The sequence below is a fragment of the Balaenoptera physalus genome (genome assembly GCF_965194825.1).
Source record: "Balaenoptera physalus genome assembly, chromosome: 15".
Classification (NCBI taxonomy): domain Eukaryota; kingdom Metazoa; phylum Chordata; class Mammalia; order Artiodactyla; family Balaenopteridae; genus Balaenoptera; species Balaenoptera physalus.
In genome coordinates this window covers 14,606,895-14,623,211 of record NC_138894.1, presented here as the reverse complement: position 1 = coordinate 14,623,211, position 16,317 = coordinate 14,606,895, and the positions used below count along the sequence as shown (strand labels likewise).

The window sequence follows — 16,317 nt, the reverse complement described above, 5'->3', positions numbered from 1 at the left end:
AAATAGGACTGAGGCAGGAGAATATTGCTTTTAACCATAGACATGTACTATTTTGGTAAGAATCTTCTTTTAAATAACTTCCTAAAGTCTAAGAAATAAAAACTGATGTTTCATTGACATGAATAATTATTCATTACAACCACTGGTCTCAGGGTTTTGGGGCAGCATCTTTAGTCCCCATGCCCAGTTGTTCACAAGTCAAGGGACAGTGTCTTCAGGAAACAGGCTTTGCCCTTCACCAACTCTGGTGGCAGAAGATGTGAGCCCCAAAGCAGCTCAACAGAAAAACATCCCACTCAACTGTTTTCTCTATACTTGTGATTTTGGTGGCAAAGTTCTTAATTTCCCCCCTGGAATCCAAAAGCTCCTCTCCCAGTGCATCAAGGCTGTCTGTCGCATCTAGTTGCTAAAAATCCAAAGGAAACAAATCCTTCAATGAATGTCGGCCTGGAGCTCATGGTACTCAAACGTAAGAGTATTTGATACAGCAAATGCGTGAAAATCAGAAGTGCGCCAGGCAATCGCCTGAAAATGAGGTTGCTGCTCACAGGGGCCTTCCATGATTTCATACACTGTGCCATATTGTGTATGTTATTTCTCAAATGCAATGGGTAAACCAGGGGTCCATGGAAGTCTGTTCTCTGGGTCCCACAAGCTATGAGATTATTATGTTTTTGTTTTTGTTTGTTTGTTTGTTTTTTGTCCGTACTGCGCGGCATGCAGGATCTTAGTTCCCTGACCAGGGATCGAACCCCAGGCCCATGGCAGTGAAAGTGCCAAGTCTTAACCACTGGACAACCTGGGAATTCCATATGTTTTCATTTTGATTACTCTTAAATAAGTTACCAGAATCTCTTGGGGATGACCAGAATGACCACCTTACCCCTGAGCCCAGCCACATGGCACCAGGGCTCATATTAGAGCTTTGTGTGAGTTCCTACACGTGCCAAGTAACAATCCAGGGTGTCACAGTGCCTGCATGAACAAAGATTTCACAGTAGAGAAAGGAGATGGGAAAACTGAATCATCACACAGCCTGGTAGGATGGCGATGCCATAGCACTCAGAACCACAATCATGTCACATGCAAATGTGTCATCAGATCCCAGTTGTCAGATGTAACAATTGATAATGTAGCAATGTAAATTGGCAGATGTAACAACCTGTCACCATTTATTAGCACTGAGTGTAGTACTAAATATCCAATGACTAATTCTTCTATTTGATATTCCAGAACTAATTAGCTTAGTGTTCACTTTAATGTTGACTTTTATAAAACTGCATGTTAAAAATATATTTCACTGAAGAAGAAAACTTTTAAGAATCAAGAGACACTGCATTAAATCAGTGTTGACTGATCGCTTACTAGCGTGCCTAGTAGCGTATGTGGTCTGATTGTCCAAAAGTTCTTTAAAAAAATTTAAGTTACTGGTGCTATTTTGTTGACTGTATTCAAGTAAACATAATTTTCTGCATTTGTAGTATGTCAAAATAAGAAATCTATGATACGCAGAACCAGATCTGAGATACATCCTTCTACAATTATACCCACAGTCAGTTATTTCATTTCAGCAGAATATATCATCTGAAGCATGGCTGGTGGGAAATTTAGGCTCTCTGTTCAAAAAAAAAGGCAACTTTACTGCAGTTTTTAAAGGGAGTAGGTGGATGGTGAGAATGGTTAAAAGAAAAAAAAGAAAGCAAGGCTATGAGACTATACAGAAAGTAGTCAAATAGTGGTGACTTTTACATGTGATATCCCTCCCACCACCCTATCACCATTGAAAAGGGTCCTTCTCCCCTCAGCTAAGCCCCAGTGCCAGACTTACCCACTACGGTGTCCTTATTCAATCACTCTTGGTAATTTCAGATTACTCCTTGTTTCCTATTTCACTTTGTAACAATTTTAGCTTTCTTATCATATAAACACATGGAGTTTATATTTGGTTTTATGGTAACAGATTATTAGAATTAGACATAAATAATTTAATTAAGAATTGGTTTTCTTTACAAGTTCCTAACCCTTAAAAGGATATATTACACCCCTTACAATATACTGGAAACATATAGAGATTATGGGAAATGTAATCCCATTAGGAAAGGAAACAAAGCAAAACAAAAACAAAGATCAGCTCCATGCTAGTCCCAGGATCTTGGGTAAGACTGGTGAGCTCTGAAATCGTGGTTCTTCATAACCACCCCTGGGACAGGTGTTCCTACTGTGTTTTGGGTCCTGATGTCCTTGTACAGATGGCTTGAGAGATGTACAGTTTCAGCTTGAAAGGAGAGCCACACATCACCGCCTCACTCCTGCTTTGGAGCCCACATTCTATTCCTTGGGTGCCACGAGGTCATTGCTTCTTCTCCGTTCATAAAATAAGATGAGAACAGGGACAAGCCCACCTCTCAGCATCAATGTGCAATGATGCTGAGATAATACAGGTGAAAACACACTGAGAACGAGAAATTAATAAGACCAAGCTGCCACATCTAGGCTGAGTTAAATCCTTAAATTCATACGGAAGGCAGTACTGTACATTCTCCCCAGGTCCGAAGTGAGAAAGATGGGCTGGCCTCTCTTGGAGGAGGCGATGAACCAGCTGGGAAAGGCCACAGACTCAAAGGTGGAGTTAATGTCTGTCTGGACATGGTAGAAGAGGAAGGGCTTCATGGGCTTAGCTTGGTTGCACAGATCCGGTGTCTGCCGGTCCGGAAACGGGACAGAAAATGCCAGAAGGAGAAGCACAGGCTGTTTGAGTAGTTCAACATTACTTGTACACAACATGTAAATGTTCCGAAGTTTGAGCAACCCTATCCATCTATTAGAGCAAGCCTAGAAAAACCCATTTCAAAGGAACAGCAGAGTGGGCACACATGAAATCTCACCTTCCTGCCCCCCACCCTCAAATCCAGAGATGGCATGGAGTGACACAAGGCACAGGCTCATGAACAAGTGGCCACCCTTGAATGACAAATTGGAACTCTCCCGGCACAAGAGGCTGCGGGGACCACCCCACCCCCAGGAAAAGGAAGGAAATGCAAATTTGCTGCAGGAAGCCAAGGTCTTCCCTCACCAAAGCTGCATCCGTGAGAGCCCCCCTCCTGCAAGAACCACTGCTCTGCCAAAGGACCGCCAGGGCAGGGGTGTTTGGGTTTCCAATGAATTGCCAAACATATGAGAAAGGTCAGAGCCATGAAAAAGGCACAAGAGGGTCTAACAAATCAAAGGACTTGCACTCAGAAAAGCAAAGTATATAGAACAATCAGAAAAGGTTTCTATATTGTATATAGAAGTATATTTGTAGATGTATATATTTATATATTCACATATCATTCTATTTAGGTAAGATAAGTATTTCTAAGTAAATTGCATTATGTCCAAGATCCCCAAAGAGACACAGGAATGGTTCATAATTCAGCCACATTCCACCCTGAGTAGGGGGAATTCTTCCAAAAGATTCCTTTATTCAGTTAATAACTTCCAGTTAATCTATCCAATTCTTTGAGCAGCCAAAAACCTAGGAGTCATCCTTGATATTGCTTTCTTAGATCCCTCAACATTTAACCCAGCAGCAAGGCTTGTGAGCTCTATTTCCGAAATCTTGCCTGAACTGAGCCACCTCTCACTCCCTCCCCTACACCTGCTCCGTCCTTACCAGCCATTCTCCACAAAGCAGTTGAGTTAACTATAAACTGAAATAATTGAATAAATAAGATCATGTTACCTTCCGGCTTAAATGTCTTGAATGATTTTCTAATTATCACAAAATTCAAAGTCTTTAACAAAGCCTGCAGGGTCAACACCATGCAGCTCTTGCTTACAGAGCTGAAAATGTACTGTTCGGTCCTCATCTTCTTAATCACACCCCACATTCACTCTGTCAGCAAAGCCCATTGACTCAATTGAAAATATTTCCAGAATCTGACCGTTTTCTTCCTACCTCCATGCTATCCCCATATCCATCAGATCACACTTGGATCACCTCAAAGCCTCCAACAGGACTTTCCCCTTTGCCCTTCACACTCGGCTATCAAGTAGCAGCCAAAATAATCCCTGGTGGTCCAGTGGTTAAGAATCTGTCTTACAATGCAGGACATGCCGGTTGGATTCCTGGTCAGGGAACTAAGATCCCACGTGCCACGGGGCAACTAAGGCCTCACATGGCAACTACTGAGCCTGCGGGCCACAACTAAAGAGCACACGTGCAGCAACTACTGAGCCCGGGCGCTCTGGAGCTCACACACCACAACAAAGAGCCCTCATGCTGCAATGAATGATCCTGCACGCCGCAACTAAGACCCAATGCATCCAATAAATAAGTAAATAAATAAATGAATAATTTTTTAAAAAACCATATGTCCGTTCATGTCACTTTTCTATTCAAAACATTCTAACAATTTGAATTGATTGAACTTGCCCTCACTGGACACTGCTGGCTCACTCCTTTGCCTCCTCTCCCATCTGCTAAAATCTCACCTTTGCAATAATGCCTGCTGTACTATTTACCACACAGCCAGACTCCAGCTGTTTCTGGCACTGCCAGTCTCTTTACCCGGCTCTAATCGTTCTTTCCCAGGAGACATAACACGCTTTCACATGCCACAGATTTACCCATGATTATACTTCTTATGGACCATTTCTCTTCTCCCACTAGAATGCAAGCCCCAGGAGGGCAGGACTCTTTGCCATTCTGTGCACTGATGATTCGCAAATGCCCACAACAGTGATGGAGGCCAGTAAGAACACACACATTTGCTGACTTGGATTATATTGAATTGCAGTAAACAGAAGTTTCAGAAACAAGTTTTTACTAACAGGCAGTTATAAAGAAGAAAAATGCAAAACCAACAAGAGAGCCTCAGAATTAACATAGTAAAGATTGAAATTTCATAAAAACACAATAGAAAGATAATTTAGCAGGCAGGGTGCGAATTAAAAGGTAATCATGGGGCTTCCCTGGTGGCGCAATGGTTGAGAATCCGCCTGCCAATGCAGGGGACATGGGTTCGAGCCCTTGTCCGGGAAGATCGCACATGCCGCGGAGGAACTAAGCCCGTGTGCCACAACTACTGAGCCTGCGCGTCTGGAGCCTGTGCTCCGCAACAAGAGAGGCCGCGATAGTGAGAGGCCCGCGCACCACGATGAAGAGTGGCCCCTGCTTGCTGCAACTGGAGAAAGCCCTCGCACAGAAATGAAGACCCAACACAGCCATAAATAAATAAATAAATAAAAATTTTTTTAAAAAAAGGTAATCATGACCTGGGATGTTGAACCAACAAGTTCTCCCAGAATGAAACATGAAAAAAAAAAGGACAGAAAGTATGAGAAATTAGGTGAGATATTGAAGTGAGATCTCGAAGTTCCAATAACTGATGAATAGGAATTCAAAAAGGAGAGGGGAGGCAGAATGAAGGAGAGAATATACTTGAATAAACATTCATAGAGACATGGATGGACCTAGAGTCTGTCATAGAGAGTGAAGTAAGCCAGAAAGAGGAAAACAAATATTGTATATTAACTCATGTATGTGGAATCTAGAAAAATGGTGCAGATGAACCTATTGGCAGGGCAGGAATAGAGATGCAGACATGGGGAATGGACGTGTGGACACGGGGGGTGGGATGTATTGGGAGATTGGGATTGACATATGTGCACTACAATGTGTAGAACAGATAGCTAGTGGGAATCTGCTGTATAACACAGGGAGCTCAGCTTGGTACTCTGTGGTGACCTAGATGGGTGGGACGGGGGGTGGGGTGGGAGGGAGGTCCAAGAGGGAGGGGATATATGTATACATATATGTGATTCACTTCGTTGTACAGCAGAAACTAACAGAACATTGTAGAGCAACTATACCCCAATTAAAACAAACAAACAAACAATGGCCAGAATGTCTCAATATTCAAGAAAGACGAGTCCTCAACTAGGGAGGGGCAAGATAAATCAAATTAAAGTCTATTGCAGGCACATTACTCTAAAGGAGGAAGGGAGAAGTATACTTAAGAACAGGAGGATATTTCTTTTTTTAATTATAAAATTAGATTTCCTAACAAATCAACTTCTCAGAAAAGAAACTGAGGTTTTTCTACATTATTTTTCTTAGTCACTCACCTTCAGCTGCAATTTGGGCTGTCCTCCGACGTCCTCACAATGCAGCCACATTTCTGGATTCTGTATTCCCAAATAAATGGGAATCCCTTTGTCTTTCTCAAGAGAGCCTGGATTCTTGCATGGGGCAACAGTGACAGTGACTGTTAGATAAGAGGGGATATGGTGTCAGTGCCCCTTTGGAAGGCAGCTATGTTCACCACTATACCACCAATGCACACAGTCCGTGCCCTTTTGAAGTCAGGAAAGACCAGGATCTTCCAGGCAAGGCTGGAAGAGACCTTAAGAGTATAATCCCTACTACCCCAGACCCACAAAATGGCCAGCCCCATATTCATTCATTCATTCATTCATTCACACCAAGCACCAATCACTGCACTAAGAAATGGAGCAAACACAAAGAGTTAATCAGAGGGCAGACCCCACCCTTGAGATTTTCACACCTCTGCTTGAACACCTGGAGGTGAGAAGCTCCAATCCCAAGCAGCCCCCCTTAGCCTTGGAGAGCTCTGTTCATTGACAAGTATTGCCTAATGTCATGTTGAGATCTGCCTTCCTGTGCTATCCAACCAATTAGTCCTCTTAGGACACCAGAAGTCTGGCAGAACAAGCCACTCCTCTTCCCTAAGACAGGCCTTCAGATCACTGAAAGCAGCTCTCCTCCTCCCCAGAACGCCGCTCCACTCTCTTTGCTCTCTTTGCCCTGGTCCAAGACACCCCTTCCCAGGCAGGTGTGGAATTCTTCCCCCTCCAGGTGAGCCCTGTTATAAAGCCACACTTTTAACAAAAGGCTGGGTACCAGTATCCCAGCCACACTGAAGTGTGGGGGATCACGTCACAAGGATCAACCACATGGTGGTTGATCAACCACAGGGATCAACCTCCAAGGATCAACCACACGGTGACCTCTCACCTACCTGGAGTCACACCGTTGCTCCACGGAACTGCCACAAGGGTCTGACCCTGAAGGAACCACACCTGCTGATTCAAGTCAAAGACTTCTCCAAACCGAGGTTTCTCCATTACTATTTAAATAGAAAAGAATAATGAAGAAACATGATTAAGGTTGCTTTACCAGATGTTAGGAGAAAGATTATCTACTCCAGGCCTTTCAGGAAGGACGGTTCAGGGTTTACACATCAAAACTGGCAGCTCTCACATGGCCCATCAGCTCAGCCTTTCTTTCCAGTAAAACTATGAGCTCTGGTGTGGAGAACAAGGCTGTAACTGGTCTAAGAGTTAGACCATAAATGAGTTAAACCTTCATCTCCATAAGTACACATGTGTCAAGGCCCAGCTACTCACTTTCACAGCCACTTTGTATTTGGCCCAAGGCTAGATCTGAAGCTGGAGCAGTGAAAAAGAAATGGTCCTCACCCTCGCGGCCCAGTGGGAGATGGACAGCACTGGGTGGTAAGATCCAGATACAGGGAGGGGCAGAGAAGGCTGGGGTGTCCGGAAGAGACAGGCATGAGTGTCCTCAGTCTCCAGACCCCATCCCAACATTACCTGTACAGACTAGTTCATGGGCTTCCAGAACACCTGCCATAGCGGGGTTGTCTCGGCACCTGTGAGGACACTGACAGGAGATCTGAGTCTCAGGAGGCATTTCCAGACCCTCCCAGGACACTGGTTCTTAAGGTCCTGATTCTGGGCAGGGACCTGGGAAGCCTGGCCTGATACCAAGCCCTCGTCAGAAGATCTAGGCCACTTCCTGGGACAAAACCTCAAGGCAACCTTAGGGAGGGGCTATCAAGCAGAATTTTCCTCCACCCAGAGATCCAGCCAGGGACAGTGTCCCCCTAGGGGTTCCAAGGCCAGGCATGACTTTTGACCTTAAATACCCTACAGCTCCCTGATGTCTGTGTCTCCTCCTCCCAGCAGCCCTCCCCACTCCCACTGGCAAATTTGTCTGCCTGGGAACAGGGGAAGGACCCGAGCCAAGGCAGCTCTGCCAGGATCCTAGCAGCTCCCCAGTAAGAAGCAGCTAGCTCCACACAGGACAAGACATGGACCCAGCCTGGCGTGGCTCCACCCCTTCACTGAGCCCTAAAGCACAGAAAAGAGGGATGTATAAGGGTCAAGGGACCTTTCAGCTATCCGCTGGCAAGAACCTTTATCAAAAGTGCAGGGGACTGAATCACAGCTCAAGCAGTTCCCGAGAGCAGTGACGGGCTCTGATAGAGTGGGGAACACTTATCTGGAGAGCATAGGGAGGTGCCAGCTTCCTCAGTGGGGAGGAAATCACAGCGTCAGTATGAGGATGACCTGTCTGGGCTCCCTGAGAAGTAAGCACCAAGCCAAGCCCTACCAACAGGGTTAATGACAGACCCTGGGCTTCTCAGGAAGGGGAGACTGAGGGACTTCCCCAGATCCCAGGTCTCCTGCTGAGTCACTCTGGAGCTAGAACTGGACATGCAGGCTCTAAGTGAAGGGAATCCATCACCTGGGCCCAGGAAGCTTGCCCACTGCAATTTCACTAAGAGAGTCCTGTGATGGCAAAATTAGCTGTGGGCTCAGGCAGGAGCCATATGGCATTCCTGGCCACCCAACTGTTCCACGTCGGGCTGCCCGTGAGTGGAGGGTTAGGCTAAAAGTCCCTCCCCCACTCTTTCAGCCCCTCAGAGATGCACCTCTATCCTCTTGGGAGCCACAGGCATTGAGCAGCACACCCTTAACTGAGATAATCCTGGTCCCTGCTGCCCCCAAATATAGTGGACTCCAGACCAGCCTAAGGACTAACGAGGTAGGTAGTGATTTCTCCAAAAACTGAGCCCCAGTTGCCAACTTATTCCTCACCCTCTGCTCCAGTAATGCAGGCCATTTGTAGGTTCTCAACAAATGGTAGTTATTTTTCTATATGTTTGTTACACACGCACACACACACACACACACATAATCTGCTGAGGTCACGCATAAAAATTTTCTGAGACGAGTTAATTTGACTGAAGTGAGTTTCAGAAGGCAGACTAGAAGCACCTAGAGCTTCATATTCACCTGGAAAAAAAATTGCCAAGAATAAGACAGAACCTTCTAGGCAAGCACCTCCATGAGCCCCTCTTCCCAACCCTGAAAAGAGTCTCCTTGCTCAACCTCTCATACATTTCACCCCCATCTCCTTTTTGGCCTTAGAGGGACATAGTCTTTTCCTGTTGAGGTCCCAGTCCCATCACTTTTGGTTTCTGGAGGGCAGTTAGGAATTTAGACACTTCTGTTCAAAGCCAAGCTCAGCCATTGTCACCCCTTGAGTCCCCTCCACCCAGCTGAAGAGTCTCTCCATTATGCGTCAGTCAACATATCCCCTTTCTTGGGATGTTTACCACAAAACAGCATCGAAAAGGCTTCATCTTCTGGCCCCCAAATTCCTTAGGTCTCTGTTTCAATCAGAATCCAGTCTGAAAAGCAGAACCCACACAAGGAATTGCAAACAAAGGGAATTGTACACAAGAAACTGGTAACACACCATGTCAGAAGGCTGAAGAGTAAAAAGGAGTGGACGAGGTATCCCAGATAGCACCCAATGTGGGAAGGAATCAAGAAGAAACAAAAGAATCTAGAAGCTCAAAGGAGGAAACTTGTAGGACTGATACTTAGACCTCAGGACGGGTTCCTCTGCTGAACTGATGCTCAGACCTGTGAAAAGAGAGTGTAGTCCGCTGGGCACATGAACTGCAAAGGTGGAGATGAGGGGTCAGCCCCGGAGATGCTCCAAGGGCCCAAGGGACACAACACAGACAGCTGTATTTCCATTGATTCAAAAGCCTTTGGGAGCAGGTTGGTGCCATCACATGCAAGAAAGTAATAGTCACTTAAAGAAGACAGAGGTCATTATGACATTTTACAATGGCTGTGTGACCTGGGGAGAGACGGTGTTTTCTGTTCACTTCTTCAGCAGGCTTTATTTGTCTGTCCTCCCAGGCTGATTAATAGCAGAGCTGATTTTTTCTTTCAGTTCTGAGCAAGTTTTGACTCTCAGATTCTGACTTTTTTTGGAGGGGATGGGCCTGAGGGGGGAAAAAAAAAGTTGATGCTAAGATCTACTATTAATAGTTTTGTTACTTTTCACCTGAGTTGGTAAATTATTTAATGGAAGAGTACATGTAAAACTGGCAAATTCTGAAAAAGGCTTGTATTTCAGTTAATATTGCAATATCAATGTCAATTTCCAGGGTTTTGACAATGTACTGTGGCTGGGTAAAATAAAATAATACAATACATATTTTTTAAAGCTTTTGGGGAAAAAAAAGGGGCGGGGGAATTCCCTGGCCATCCAGTGGTTAGGACTCCACACTCTCACTGCTGAGGGCAAGGGTTCAATCCCTGGTCGGGAAACTAGGATCTCACAAGCCACGCAGCCAGAAAGAAAGAAAGGAAGGAAAGGAAGGAAAGAAAGAAAGAGAAAGAAAAGAAAGAAAGAAAGAAAGAAAGAAAGAAAGAAAGAAAGAAAGAAAGAAAGAAAGAAAGAAAGAAAGACAGAAAGAAAGAAAGAAAGAAAGGAAGGAAGAAAGGAAGGAAGGAAGGAAGGAAGGAAGGAAGGAAGGAAGGAAGAAAGAAAGAAAGAAAGAAAGGGAGGAAGGGAGGAAGAAAGCAAGAAAGCAAGAAGAAAGAAAAGAAAGAAAGAAAGAAAGAAAGAAAGAAGGAAGGAAGGAAGGAAGGAAGGAAAGAAAGAAAGAAAGAAAGAAAGAAAGAAAGAAAGAAAGAAAGAAAGAAAGAAAGAAAGAAAGAAAGAAAGAAAGAAAGAAAGAAAGAAAGAAAAAAGACTTTGGTGTATAGCTTGGATTTTCCATGCGCAGATAAAGATTGCAAAAGCCTACGTATGATGGTGACACGTGTCTTCTTTAGCCTCAGCCTCTTATTCCACTTGATCTTGACGTTTTCCTGGCTCCCCAACACTCAGAGCAACCAGTATTCCCAGAATTATCAGCCATCTGCATCCATTCTGAAGTCCCCAGTTTCAACTTTAGTGTGAATGAGTATCAGAGAAATGAGAAGGAATAGTACTGATGATGGTAAGAAGGAAGAACTGAGCCACTAGGGTGAGTAATTGAAGAGCAGAGAGTCCATCTACTAAAGAAATGGACGAGAACTTTTGTCTTAGAGCAGAATGGATGATTACATGATCCCTTAGCTATATTTGAGAAGACTGTTAATATTCATGCTGATCATAAAAAGTAAAGAATATGGTTCTGTTTTATAAACATAACCCAGTTTGCCAGATTCCACTAATGTTTTATTGTCACCTAGAACAATGAAAATTATGCACACTGTTAAGTGTGGCTTGAATTGAATTCAAGTAAGTATTCATAAAGCCAAAGGTCCTACACATGCAAATAATTTGAAGAGATCACTAAGTTCAGATTCCAATTTCCAAGTTCTAAGATAGCATCATCCACCCTTGTTTGGTAACAAGTCCCACCAGTCTGCTCACTTAACATGTCCATCATCTTAATAAGTTGAGGAAACATCAATGGAAACCAGCTAGAATAAGAGAGCTTGATCATTCACTACCACTGGAATCTCTAGATCTCTTCACAATCTCCGCAATGACTTATTCATGTAACCAAGTTGACAATCACAAGTAATAAAGCGTGAAGCAGTAGAGGTTATCTGGCCCCCACAGTTGACAAATAACACAGAATCAAATTAATGGTATCAGTAGAACTAGGCTTGATCCAGGGCTCTCTGCTACAGTGTTCACCAGTGCCCTTGGGGTTCCTAAGAGGACCAAAGCCACTGTAGCTTAGATTCTATCATAGCTACCTTCAAGCAGGACAGGCAGCCTGGGCTGGGTATTGCTACTGGAAAAAAACTGGCACTCACCTTCGTTCAACTAATGGGGCAACATGATATGTATCATGAACCACAAAGAATAGCATGGAGCCTTTGGTACTCTAGTCGATTTGGGAAAATACCAAGGAAATTCCCAGGGCAGCCTCTGCAGTACACACTTTACCCAACATGGGTGGGATGATGTAATTGAACTTGCCCAAACCTCTGCTCCTCCAAACAGCCCAAGCCCATTGTCTAAGACTTGCATCCCTGTGGGCTGACCTATCACATCTCCCTGAAGCTAGTTTCTCCATGAAACCCCAGGTTTTAGGAGTTGGGCCAAGATGCTATTTAACAGCTTCCTCTCTCTCATGAAAATGAAGGACAAATGAACAAAACTAACCTCCAAACTACTCACCAAAAATGGCAGAAATAAGTAGAAGCATTAAAAGCACTAAGACAAAAGAACCAACTACACAGGACCAACATAAAGGGGTATTTTTCTAAATTTAAAACAGCTATTGACCCAGTTGTATGCTTATGATGTGCAACCAAAAAATAAAAAGCAAACAGTAAAACCTTAATTGGACAGCTTGTGGTACAACACTTAAGGAAAGGTTGTAGGTTAAATGCCTAAAGTTTGAAATTCCCATACAAAAAGTCAAATGCCTGAGTACTTTTAGCCTTTGCCCAATGATCACACAAAATGCAAAGCCATGAAAGAAAATATGGTAAGTTGATCATCATCAAAATTTTAGAATTTGGGGCAACCTTGGACAAAACACACCATGGAAGAAAGCTAAAAGATAAGGTACCTTTGGGGCTTCCCTGCTGGCACAATGGTTAAGACTGCCTGCCAATGCAGGGGACATGGGTAAGATCCCTGGTCCAGGAAGATCCCACATGCTCACAACTAGCCCATGAGCCACAACTACTGAAGCCCACGTGCCTAGAGCCAGTGCTCCACAACAAGAGGAGCCACCGCAATGAGAAGCCTGTGCACCGCAACAAAGAGTAGACCCCGCTAGCCGCAACTAGAGAAAGCCCGCACACAGCAGTGAAGACACAACACAGCCAAAAAAAAAAAAAAAAAAAAGTAAAATTAATTAATTAATTAATTAAATTTTTAAAAAAGATAAGGTACCTGGGAGAAAATATTTGCAACACATCTAACAAGTTAATAATTAATATCCAAAGTTTTTTAATTGTTCCTACTAATCAATAAGAAAAATGCAAATAATTCTATAGGAAAAATGAGTGGCAAATGTAAAAAGCATTTCACTGAGAAGAAAATGTAAATATCCAGTAAGTAGAAGTAATTATAGTTAACCATACTAGTAATTAGCAAGAGGCCAATCAAAGCAATAATGAAATTCAGTTTCCACCCATCAGGAAGGCACAAATTAAATAGATAATAGGCCATGGTGTGAGGAAACAGATTCACTCACTGGATGGATGGATGTGTGAATCAGCACAGCCTTTTTGGATAGCAATTTCTCAGAAATTTAAAAGGTATGTACCCTTGACCCATCAATTCTACTTATGATAATCTATTGGTTAAGTTACCTTCAGCTTCAAAAGCTAGAAAAACCCAATTCAAAGTGGCTAAAACAATAAAAATACTTACTAGAGCACATAATTGGAAGCCCAGGAGTAGTGTAGGATCATGGTTGCTGATGTGATAGTTCTATGACGTCAGCAAGGATCAGCATTTTTTTAATTCTCTCTGAACTGACTTACATAACATAGGGCCAGTTTCCTTCAGGCTGTAAGATAATTGCCTTTGACGATCAGAATTGCATGCTCAGTCATTTATATCCTTCAAGGAAAAGAATGTCTCTCCCACATCAAAGTCTCAAGAATGTTTGGGTCAACTTGGGAGCCATGCTGTGTCAATCAGCTTCTAACAAGCAACATAGGATGCATTCAAATTTAGCAATTTGAAGTAAACATAATGAAGGAGTTATTTACAAAGATGTGGGCAGAGTATAGCAAAATCCCAAGGCATAGTGCAGAACCCCAGGGCTTCTAACAGTAGGATACACCCTTTACCACCCATAGGCTTGAAGGGACAAGAGGAGGAAATGATTACCAGAACCCAGAGAGAGAGCTTTGTGGAGAGGGCCATTTAATAGAAGTTATGACCTTTGTCAAGAAAACGTCAGGCGAATTTGCAGCAACATGGATAGACCTAGAGATGATCATACTAAGTGAAGTAAATCAGACAGAGAAAGACAAATATCATATGACATCACTTATATGTGGAATCATAAAGAAAATGATACAAATGAACATATTTATAAAACAGAAATAGACTCACAGACATAGAAAACAAACTTACGGTTACCAAAGGGGAAAGGGGGGAGGGATAAATTAGGATTTGGGAGTAACAGATACACACTACTATATATAAAATAGATAAACAACAAGGACCCTATGCATAGCACAGGGAACTATATTCAATACCTTGTAATAACCTATAATGGAAAAAAACCTGAAAAAGAATATATATGTGTGTGTGTATGTGTGTGTATATATATATATATATATATATAACTGAATCTCTTTGCTGTACACCTGAAACTAACACAACATTGTAAATCAACTATACTTCAGCTTTTTAAAAAAATCAGGCCGGGTGACCCCAGAAGGGAGGAACCAGGAAATAGATACCCTGACCTCACCCCTTCCCACCATCCAATTTCCTTCCAGTGTCTCTTGAGGGGTAATAGAAGTCATCCAGCATCATCCAAGTCTTCCATCCCTCTGGGTCATGGTCTTCCTCCAGGGGTGAGAAATCTGTATTCCCTATCCCAAGCGAAATATAAAAAATTATCAGCTTCTGAATCATCACAAGTTAGGTCAATGTGGTCATACCCACAAATGAAACTCTTTTTTTTTAATTAATTAATTAATTAATTTTAATTTTGGCCACGTTAGGTCTTTGTTGCGGCATGCGGGCTTTCTCCAGTTGCAGCGAGCGGGGGTTACTCTTTGTTGCGGTGCACGGGCTTCTCATTGCGGTGGCTTCTCTTGTTGCAGAGCACGGGCTCAGTAGTTGTGGCGCACTGGCTTAGTTGCTCCACGGCATGTGGGATCTTCCAGGACCAGGGCTCAAACCCATATCCCCTGCATTGGCAGGTGGATTCTTAACCACTATGCCACCAGGGAAGTCCCTGAAGCTCTTTTTTAAGCCATTCCCGGTGTTATTCATATAAGGGGGTTAGAGGAAAAGGCAGGAGTGGGGAAGAAAAAGTTAAGCAGTCAACTGATGCACTCCTTGAATCCATAGCTACTCACTAGGTCTAATTTGGTAACCATGTTGCCTTTTTCCACCATTCATTCCATGTTCCCCCTACCCTCTACCAGTACCTCGGCTGATGCGCTCCTTCACCATGAGGGTGAATCAAGCCTTCATTTCTGTGGAATCAGAGTCCTTTGTGTTCTTCTTTATTGGGTGCTGCAGTTTTCCATTGACTAAAACTACTGGGCAAGGGACTAATAAGACATGTAACAAGACATGCTCCAGGAAACCCCTTAGATTCCAGACATAGTCCTGTTTACCTTCACTGAATAGTAGCAACCCAGTTTTCCCAGAGTAATCAGGATCAATCACCCCAACCAGTAAGGTGACTCCTTTCTTCCTGTTTATTCAGTGACAAGAGGAGCCTAAATGGTCAGGGGCAATCTTGGCTTCCAATTCCTCAGATCTCGTTTCCTCAGATCCATATTTGTTGCACAGCCTAACATCAGACTTTAGGTCTCAGAGATCACACAAACATTTACTCCTTCTAAAATTGGAGATCATAATGGCCTTCCAGCCTCCTTCACAGTAATGATATGCCAATGACATGGAGATGATACACGCAAGCCTAAAGGCAAGAAAGAAAGTATTTAAAGTTAAAGAACAGGGGAGGACCTTCAAGATGGTGGAGGAGTAAGACGTGGAGATCAGCTTCCTCCCCACAGATACATCAGAAATACATCTACATGTGGAACAACTCCTACAGAACACCTACTGAACACTGGCAGAAGACCTCAGACTCCCCAAAAGATATATATATTTTTTCCTTTTTCTCTTTTTGTGAGTGTGTATGTGTATGCCTCTTTGTGTGATTTTGTCTGTATAGCTTTGCTTTTACCATTTGTCCTAGGGTTTTCTCTGTCTGTTTTTTTTTCTTTTTTTGTACACTTTTTAGCACTTGTTATCATTGGTGGATTTGTTTTTTGGTTTGGTTGCTCTCTTCTTTCTTTCTTTCTTTCTTTTTTAGTACTTTTTAAATTTTTTTATTTTTCATTTTAATTATTTTATTTTATTTTTTTTTATTTTTTTATTTTTTTCTCCCTTTTCTTCTGAGCCGTGTGGCTGACAGGGTCTTGGTGCTGTGCCTCTGAGGTGGGAGAGCCAAGTTCAGGACATTGGTCCAGCAGAGACCTCCT

General features: G+C 43.1%; 1 protein-coding gene across 3 annotated transcripts; it reads right to left on the bottom strand.

Moving 5' to 3' along the window:
- Positions 1 to 1,970: 1,970 nt before the first annotated feature.
- Positions 1,971 to 9,503, bottom strand: IL36G (interleukin 36 gamma; the record flags this gene model as incomplete). 3 transcript variants are annotated; one of them, XM_082426922.1, is made up of 5 exons in its annotated part: positions 1,971 to 2,700; positions 6,112 to 6,251; positions 7,026 to 7,133; positions 7,618 to 7,676; positions 9,429 to 9,503. In XM_082426922.1, the coding sequence occupies 4 exons, from the start codon at positions 7,655 to 7,657 to the stop codon at positions 2,500 to 2,502; spliced, it is 489 nt and encodes a 162-aa protein (XP_082283048.1). In that variant the 3' UTR covers positions 1,971 to 2,499. The 3 variants fall into 3 exon arrangements, with proteins under 3 accessions (XP_082283048.1, XP_082283047.1, XP_082283046.1); XM_082426921.1 differs by lacking the exon at positions 9,429 to 9,503 and adding an exon at positions 8,198 to 8,278; XM_082426920.1 differs by lacking the exon at positions 9,429 to 9,503 and having other exon boundaries at positions 7,618 to 7,717.
- Between the last annotated feature and the right edge of the window lie 6,814 nt (positions 9,504 to 16,317).